General features: G+C 37.0%; 1 protein-coding gene and 1 non-coding gene across 2 annotated transcripts; both read right to left on the bottom strand.

Moving 5' to 3' along the window:
* Window positions 1–11: 11 nt before the first annotated feature.
* LOC131328139 (small nucleolar RNA snoR100) lies at window positions 12–119 on the bottom strand. The gene has a single exon (XR_009200418.1). It is a non-coding gene; the product is annotated as a small nucleolar RNA snoR100 (small nucleolar RNA).
* Window positions 120–3,836: 3,717 nt separating this feature from the next.
* On the bottom strand, window positions 3,837–9,174 carry LOC131326486 (cyclase-associated protein 1). Its single transcript, XM_058359280.1, has 10 exons — window positions 8,600–9,174; window positions 7,382–7,550; window positions 7,231–7,295; window positions 6,004–6,313; window positions 5,777–5,921; window positions 5,572–5,681; window positions 5,381–5,436; window positions 5,195–5,251; window positions 4,863–5,006; window positions 3,837–4,319 (listed from the first exon to the last, which is right to left on the bottom strand). Exons 1-10 carry the CDS (start codon window positions 8,876–8,878, stop codon window positions 4,233–4,235), a joined length of 1,422 nt encoding a protein of 473 aa, XP_058215263.1. The 5' UTR covers window positions 8,879–9,174; the 3' UTR covers window positions 3,837–4,232.
* Window positions 9,175–9,623: the final 449 nt, after the last annotated feature.

Raw genomic sequence — 9,623 nt, 5'->3', positions numbered from 1 at the left:
AACCACATAAATGTTTTGCTGTGGAACCATGCCAACAAGTCAAAGCATGAAGGCATTAGAGAAGGCAAGCCTTGAGACCCAAATCAATTTTTGTGCACATTACCATGCTTCCTTCATTTATAGTCCAAAGCATCGAAAAGCACAACACAATAATACTTTGTCCTTAAATTAAAATTATGGATACCTTTTCGTTGTCATCTAATCCATTACTATGAATCAAGATTCATATTTCCATTACTATGAATCAAGATTCATATTTATACGAATCCTATCTCATCGCGTAAATATATGACCTTCATGTGATGTAAAGAAAAACCCATAGCTATTGTTAGTCGAGATTTTTTTACCATCCGCACAAAAAAACAAGAGGATAGAGCATCAACAAATGCTAGATCGAATCATATTTGTCGTAAGATGAAGAGCACAATGCCACCATTTTTCTTGTGACAATATGTTTTAATGTGGTGAATACTTCTGTATGATCAATCAAACTTTTAATATCAAAGTTAATGTCAGATATCACATCCATCTATCTCTCTCTCTCTCTCTCTCTCTCTCTTACAGATCTTAGAGTTTTGCTTTGGGGGAGGGGGTTGCGCCTCTTCCACCCCCTCCTCCATCGCTGCTCAATCCATCCCCTCCCCCTCCCCTCCTCCTATATCTCTTTTCCCCAAGCATCATGCAGTGTTAGATTTGTCACCCTCCGTGCTCTTTGGCAACTTGGTTTAGCTTCGGCGACAGATTTTTTTTGTTTTCAGCTTCTAGAAGAAGATTGAATAATGAGTGGGGTTTTTTATTTATGCTTTGTTTGAATTGGTGTTTGAATTTTTTTTTGAAAAATAGTAAAGGTAATAAGTAGAGAGAAATAGAGAAAGAAATGTTGAAAGTAAGGGAAATCTAAGGAGAATTTTTAAAAAAATTCTTTTTGAATTGTAAAGAGAACAAAGCATTAGCTTGTTTCATTTTTGTTCCACTCCCGTTGTGGAGTGCTTATCCGCCCGTTGTGGAATGTTTACTCTTCCATTGTAATGAAATTTTTGTAATGCCTTCGAGTTTATAAAATAAAATTGCCTCTCGTTAAAAAAGAAAAGAAAAGAGAGAGGACTTTCCATATCAAAAATCAACGCACTATATGATTAACAAACTAATTTGTCACAATTTACTTCAACCAGGGATCATCGGACCATCCAACCTCATCCATTCATCATAGCTTCTTTTTTTCCCTTTCCTAATAATTATAGCTCCTCCGAGTAATGTGTACCGCGCCACACTACTCTAATCATACTTGATGAATAGCAGTCATAGAAAAAAATAGAAGGGGCCCCACAAAGCTTAATTATATTGGTCCAGACGTTGCAACCCATAGGAGGGTTTTAGTTGACCTCAGGTCCTCAGCCGCCAGCACCAACGACGCGTGAAAAATGGAAAACCAAGTCCCCCTTCAAAGACCGGAAATTCTAGGACCACACCCACATGTACACCCATATATATACCCATACATACAAATGTGTGGGCCCTACACACACTGCACAACGGTATGATTATGTTATCATTTTAACATCAAAATAGTTGACACACAACTAGAAAATGAAGGAAATTATCAACGGCAAAGAGTTCCCTAAAATGGTAAAACGGAATCGTTTATAAACAATTTCGATAACAAACCAAGAAAGAGAACATCGAGAACTCTCTAAGAGCGAGCAGGAAAAAAGACACACTTTTGCCGCGTTGGTACTTAACCGTAAAAGCGGTTTCTCCATTTTATTTACTCAATTATTCAACCCTATAGTATAGAATTAAGAGATTTTTTTTTTATTGAAGAGAATTCTTTTTATTTTTACATTTTATATTATTCCATATTCGAATCTGCTTAACTACCAGAAAAAAACGGATTCAGTATTTGATCTTTTCACTGATATAAAACCATAAAAAAAAAAAAGAAACAATATATAGTCGATTTTTTTGCACTTATGCAGTATGTGTGGGTGTGTATATGGGTGTGCATGTGGGTGTGGAGGTAGCACAACTCTTCCAAGACATTGCGTGCTCGAGCGATAGCGCAAATAGAAGACGGAAAATGTCTTTAAAACACATACCAAACAACTATAATTTTTGAGAGCAAAGATTGAGAGCACGAATGTGATTTGAGAATTGAGAGCGCGAGTGCAAAATATTTTAAAATATTATGTGACTACGGTCTCACATTTTAAAATATTATTATCTCGGTTCCAAAATATTTGTCCGGTCCACAAAACGATGACTAAAAAATAATGCATTTCTTTTAAGAAAAAATTCAAACTTTTTTCATAAATTAAAAGAACTCATCTATATCTAGTGAATTCTTTGAAAAAAAATTAAATTTTCCTTGCAAAAATTGTATTATTTTTACATCCTCGTTTTGCAGACTGGACAAACATTATGGAACAGATGGAGTATGTGGAAAATGGAAAATGGAGATCTCCCACATTTAGACCCCGTTCGTTTTGGGATTTTGGATTTGGATTTGTAAATAATGAGTGTAAAGAGAAATAGAATAATAATTGAAAATATGGGTAATGATTTGAGAGTAATAGAGAAAAAAATGTGAGTAATGATTGGAGGAAAATATACTCCCTCCGTCCAAATTTAATAATCTTTTTTTTGAGTTCGTGTAATTTTTCAATCAATTATATAATACGAAGCATCAAGAACCTAATAGCAATTAAAGAGGAGGTTGCAAGTTGCCATTAGTGTAAAAATCCAATGAAGACTTTTGAACTCCATTTCACGACAAGACTCGAGTTGTTGCAACCAAGTTGCAGTATGATCCAGTGCTCTGATCCTGTTCGGTTTGAATTTTAAAAGAGATTTTTAGAAGTAATAAGTGGAGAGAGATAAAGAAAATTTATTGGGGACTATTCGCAAGGGTTTTGAGATCTAAAACGAACAGTGAGTACAAGTTCATGATAAAACGGTTCAAATTGATCTTGATGTAGTGGATTTGAAAATTTTTAGACCCCGCCCGTTTTGAGATTTTGAATTTGGGTTTGTAGGTAATGAGTGTAGAGAAAAATAGAATAATGATTAAAAATAAAGATAACCCGTTCGACTAAATAAGCCAATTGACTTTTTTTTTTGTCCTTATTCAAATTTTTTTGTATTTATTAGTTTTTCGTCAATTTTTTGTGGATTATTGCATCGTCATGACGAAAGAAATTTAAAAAGTACAAAATTATGATCGAAATCAAATTTTTTTAAATAAAGACGAAAAAATTGACTTATTTGTCTTTATTCAAAAAAATTAGATTTCGATTGTAATTTTTACTTTTTAGATTCCTCTTGTCATGACGATACAATAATTCCTAAAAAATTGACGAAAATTTAACAAATATGAAAAAAAATTGAATAAAGACAAAAAAATAAGCCAATTGACTTATTTAACCGAACGGGATAAACGGGTAATGATTTGAGAGAGAAAGAGAAATAAGAGTAATAATTGAAGAAAAATATACTCCCTCCGTTTGGATTTAATAGTTCTTTTTTAAAGTTCATGTCATTTTTCAATCGATTCAATAATACGAAGCATCAAGAACCTAATTGCAATTAAAGAGGTGGTTGCAAGTTGCCATCATCCACACCTCATCCTAATGACCTTACACGAGTGATGTCATCAAATAGGAGAAGTAATACGTGGGCCATTAGTGTGAAAATCCAATGAAGACTTTTGAACTCCATTTCACGACAAGGCTCGAGTTGTTGCAACCAAGTTGCAGTATGATCCAGTGCACACATACATAAACATGAATACATACATGTCTCTATATGAGAAACAGTTTCGCGCTTTCACAAAATTCGAGTAGGAAAAACTTCATCAATTTCAGTTTCGTGAACACCAGACAATACACTAGAAAGAGAACATATAATCCACAGCCGTTCCATTACAAAAATGAAGTTGATGCAAATGACCCAAACCCAATTGCAAAACACTAGCCGAAAGAGAATCTCAACACGACAACCGAAAAATCATTCCCGACAATTGAGCAGTTTGGTCGAACAAAATAAATGGAAAAGGAAACAGATAAAGATAGCAAGACCAGCAGAATATGAACGTATACAGACAAGCATTTGAACCAATAGGAGAAAAATGAAAAGCCACACCTGAACACTTCCAAGGAAATAATATGGAAGAGATGAGAAGAAAGAAATGAATTTAAAAACCCACGACAGCAATCAAATGAAAAGATTTTTCCAAATTACCCTCCAGAGTGGGAGACTGGCGTTGTTACGAACTGGCCATCTGTGTATACATGAACAAACTGCTGTGGTAATGCATGCTCCCCCTGCAAAATAACCCAATAAATCATCCTTGGTGAGTTCCCGCTGTGGTTTCAGTCGAGCTAACACAATCCATACCCAAATAACTTTCCATTCAGCAAAGACAAATAAAGGGTTTCTTAACAAAAGCAGAAAGGAAAATAAAGGGTAACGAATAGCAACATGTTTAGTTTCCTACTTTAATAATGCCTGTTTCTATGAGACAATCATATACTGAAAACATTAGTCGGGTGAGTCTTTAGTACGAAAGCCTAAACAACATGGTTAGTTCCTTATTAGGCCATCCTAGATGTTGCACATTGCCTATCTGCTATTGGGCTATAAGGATTTTATATAAGAGGAACAAATGAGTAATTAATCAATTAAGGTAATCATAGCTTGAGATTTATAGGGTATATTCACGAGCAAAAGAACAAGAAAACCTCCTGACAAACAGCAAAAGGTCAAGAATAGTATTTAACCTTCCTAATCTGAACTTTGGACTTGTGACACGAGGCTTAGTATTTTAAACGCAATGAGTAATAGTAAAGCGAAACTTATAAACCTACCCAGTCATCATCTGGCCCAGCACCAGGCACCAGCACATTGATTTCGCTCGACTTGGCAGTCGTTATAGAAGCCTCCAAAGAATCGTTGCTCAAATATAATTGACAACCTGATGTATTATCCACTGAAATTGTTGGAGCTGAACCCTACAACAGCCACAGATATTTGATGAACATAGATCATCATGCAGTCATTCTAATTCCCTAAGAAACACCGAGTAATTTCACGAAGGGAATCAGCAAAATATGAATCTCTGAACTTTGGGATGGCAGACAAGTCAACGACATGAAACTTGTTAAGAAATCACCAAGATGTGAAGAAAATAAATAGATACCTGGCATTGCACCTCAACACCATTGCAATTGACGATCTCACAAGCAGCTACAACATCCTGTTTTCAAGGCACATTAAGTAAGACATATCACTCAGTAAATGTTGTTACCATTATTCATTATCTTTTATTTTTTTGCCAATCAAAAATAATAATTCAATATCAGATTTTCCTTTTGTTATTACTGACCATGAACACGATACCCATCTTGGTGCATTTATCAACTGTTATGTTGTTTACTTTCCCTGCACATTGTTAGATTAAGGATGAGCTCTTCGTGATACCTAAATAGGAATGCTACTCAGAGTATCTATTGATTTGCAAAAAGATTATCAATGATAAAAATAACAATCAGAGTGCCTAAGAAAAAACAAAAACACCTTTGATCTGTAAAACAGAGTCTTTGCATCCAAAAACGTAAACTGACTGCTTTGAATCACAGTCATCAATCACTAAATTCTTCCTTCCAATTTGATTCTCCACTACCCACCTGCACAAGAGACAATGTAATAAGGAAGAAATTGAAGATCAAACTATATTAGGTAGCAGTTACGAAGCAGATTATAGTATAAAATACGTACTCACTTTCGAACTTGAAGCTCTAGCTTCGGAGGTCCTGCTTTAGAGAAAGAGCGAGAACTGGCTCCGCTTTCTTTTTCACCCGCACCAACAATGCCGGTTCTATCTGCACGGTTCTTGGTTTTCATATTGTCTGTGACCTTTCTCAACCCTAGGATGCACGAAAATCATCTGAAAATGCCCAATGGACCATGCTAGAGAGATAAAAAGCAAAACAGAAAAGGAACAACCACCTGCAGTCGCAGGCTTTCCTGTATTAATTTCTTGAAAAACAGCTGCCATCCCAACCTTTGGGCGTGATGATGAAGACTGTGGAGATTCAGAACTAAAGAGTGATGCTGGTGGAGGCGGCGGAGGAGCAGGGCCGCTTGACTTAGGAACTTTTGCAGGAGCAGGAACAGTTGTTTTTCCTGTGACACTCCAAATGGGGCCCAAAGGATAGTGACTCTTCACATAATCCCTCAAACCTGGTACATAGAGCTCCTTCAAAGCTTTGGCCCATTCCACATGATTTGGGTCTTTATTTTTGTACTCAACAAGAATCTTCATAGCGCACACAAAAAGGAAGATCAGAATAGACCAATAGAAAAAACTCTCTTCCATGAGCACCATCTACAAACTTCAATCAAACATAAATACTTATCCAAAACTGCTTGCTAGTTTTTTTTTTGGGTAATTAACTGCTTGCTAGTTTGCTTTCAACAAATTGCCGTCAGATGTATACATCGACCTCTTTATCCTCTAATACTAAATAAAAACCTACACGTGAATGTGTCAGTCAGAGAAGATCCTAGAAACCACATTGAAAGAACCCCAGCTACCATAGTTCTTGCAACACAACAGAACAATATTTGGCTTATCACAACTGTCTAGTCATGCAAAATTGACAGAAAAGGAATATCTCATTTCAATTGTTGGGGTTGCCAATTTCCAGGATATATTGTGGGCATTACCAACTCTGTTTCACTACGACATGAAAGTTCTTCAACAATGAAGCTAACTTACCATGTTCCATCCATGTCCAAAATCACAACTGTTTCGAAGATCGTTTGATTCATTCACACCACCAAGAACATGAAAAAACTATAGTTTTCATTGTGCCAAATGCAACGAATTTCAATTAAGAAGTGTAATATTGAAAATATCACAAAATTATGTGCCTTCACCTTTCAAATGGACAAATATTTTCAGACATTGCAAAACAAAAAATGGACCAAAAAATGAGATGGAGGGACTAACAGTCTTTATTCTCAACCCCAGCACAATTTCTATTTACCAAACTTGGTTTCCGACAGGGAAACATTATCATGGAAACAAAAGGGAACTAAAGGGAGTATAAAGAAATATAACACTGAATGAACAAGTATACCCAATTGTCAGTAAAGATTCTTCTGCAAGACAAACTCATAATCTAGGTTCATTAAAGGAGAGCTACTAGCTTGGAGAACATATCCAGGTACCTTGTTGTTGTAGAACTCAGCCATTTGCCAACTTTCTTCCACATGTGCAATAGGCATGCTCATACCTTGAAATGGGAAGCAAATAAGGAACCAACAAGGAATAAAATCATTTGTTTACAGTGTTTGAGAAATGTGTGAAAATTTCCCTCACCGCAATCTTTGCCTGTAAATGCAATCCAAGCCAGAGCAGAGAGACTGTCAGCAGCAGTTTTCAAGTGGTTAAAAAAATCAGATCTCCTTCCTTCAGTCATCTTATTGGCTTTCAGTATCACTTCATTTAGTGGCTTGAGAAATTCAGCCAATCCCGCCATGTCAGGTTTCTACAAAATGAAAACAAAGACAATCAACATCCCTGTACAAGCACTTCAGAACACATGTCAAAACAAGTCACGATAGAATTTAAGAAGTTTTTGCTACAATTTGCCTCAAGTAATCAATCCACATCAATTATCAACATCCCCAGAGTACAAGAATGACATTCAATGTGATCTGATGAATGATACCAATTCATTGGATTTATAACCTAATGTATCTATAGTACACTGAGTAAAAGCACTTCGGAATACAAGTAAAAATTGCAATCGCATTTGAAGAATTTTTTTGCAACAATTTGCCTCCAGTAATCAATTCGCACAAATTATCAAGATCCCCTTAGAAAGAGCAGAACAACCAGAAGAAAAAAAGGAAAAACAATAGAAGAACCATCAACCCGACCTGATACCAATCCATTGGATCTATAAACTTCACTGGGGCATTTGTAGTATGCTCACAAACATTCAAAACATAAGTGAAGGATTCTTCCCAATATAGCGAATCAAAATTCACCAGATATCAGAAGTGCACCCTCTATACAAACTAATCCCAATTAGCACTTATCACTTTGGCATCAGAAATCAAAAAATTGAGACTTCCAGTACTCATATTGGGTACAGATCTTAGTCATGTAATCCTTCAGTAGGGCCCTCTGCTCCTGCTCTCAAAACTCACTCTGCACTCGCACTCTCAATTCTCACCCTCGGGAATTTTAGTACTTTGGGATATTTTTAAAAAACACTTGCATTATGTGACTTAGGTACAGACTGAAACAACGTAACTATTCAGTAGGACCCTCCGCTCCATCTCTCAATTCTCGTTCTACCAAAGTTTAGTAGTTTGAGATGTTTTTGGAAGACGCTTCCACGCTCGCGCCTCCGCACGGGCAAGCGCATTACGTGACTTTAGATCAAGATTTACAGTACTCAAATTAGGAACAGATACATTTCTAAAACAGCGCATAACGTTGGATTAACTTCAGCACGAACTTCACCAAAATTAAACCTCACGAATATCAATTCACACCATAAAATGCAATATTATCGCGAAACCTAACCTGAGTTTGCTTGACCATAACAAGGAGCTGTTTCTGAGCAAGGAACGCCTCCGCCACAACCTTGGTCGCGTCCAGAACCTGTCCCCCAATCTTCTCCGCAGCAGCCGAAACCCTACCCACGTACTCGCCCATCAGATCCTCGAACGCCACGATCGACGGATCCAGCGCCGCCGCCGCCGCAGCATCTCCGCCACCCTCCGCCGGCCGGAACCCTGAAATCGAAATCGCCTCCAGCTTCGCCACCGCCGATTCCAACCTCTCCACCAACTTCTCCTCCATATCCCAAATTACTCACCCAATCTCTCTCTCTCTCTCTCTCTCTCTCTTGATCTGATTGTGTAGGATATGTATATGGGTATGTATTGTTTGAAGTTTTCCACTGAAACGCCGAAAGGGAAAAAGGCGAGGAATATGATGGTGGCGGAAATGTGAAAGGCCAGAGAGAGATGAGGCGGGATGGGATTATTACAGGGGAGTGTACTGATAGTGGGTGCCACGTGGTAGACAAACAGTGAACTTTGGTCGTTTGTTGCGTTGGAGAACACCTGTGGCAACAAACCACGGACCAAAAAAAAATCCATCAAAATTTGAGGCAAAATTTTCAATATCGGGTGGATACTATGTGGTATCTGCTCGGTGCATCTGGAACATTCATTTTGGTTTTGGACGGCTTGAATTTGGAGAAAGAAAGAAGAGAGAGGGAGAGAGATGTGGAGTGAGAGGAGAGAAATAGTTTCAATTTAGGCCCCGTTCCGGAATGTAAAATAAGTACTTATTTTTTAAAAAGACAATTTCAAGCTCAAAAATAATGTGTTTAGGCAAATAATTTTTTTGCCAATATAAATCTTGTTTAATAGATTTCATCAAGATCTTTAATACAATGCAAAAAAAATTAAAAATTTATTTTTCATTTTGAAAATGTGAAATAAGCTGCTTATTTTTTAAGAAGATTTCTGAAACGGGGCCTTAGGCTGTCCAACACACTTTTGGACGGCCCGAATGGACTACTCGGACATCACATGAA

This window comes from Rhododendron vialii, chromosome 5a, assembly GCF_030253575.1.
Source record: "Rhododendron vialii isolate Sample 1 chromosome 5a, ASM3025357v1".
NCBI lineage: Eukaryota > Viridiplantae > Streptophyta > Magnoliopsida > Ericales > Ericaceae > Rhododendron > Rhododendron vialii.
This window is presented reverse-complemented; position numbering and strand designations above follow the sequence as displayed.

What these genes read in the sequence shown, in the direction of transcription:
- LOC131326486 (XM_058359280.1), bottom strand. Translation starts at nt 8,878, where the DNA reads ATGGAGGAGAAGTTGGTGGAGAGGTTGGAATCGGCGGTGGCGAAGCTG. An exon ending in TTATGGTCAAGCAAACTCAG is followed by an intron (nt 7,551 to 8,599) that starts GTTAGGTTTCGC and finishes TTCATTTTGTAG; the next exon opens with AAACCTGACATGGCGGGATT. An exon ending in CTGGGCCAGATGATGACTGG is followed by an intron (nt 4,320 to 4,862) that starts GTAGGTTTATAA and finishes GTTATTTTGCAG; the next exon opens with GGGGAGCATGCATTACCACA.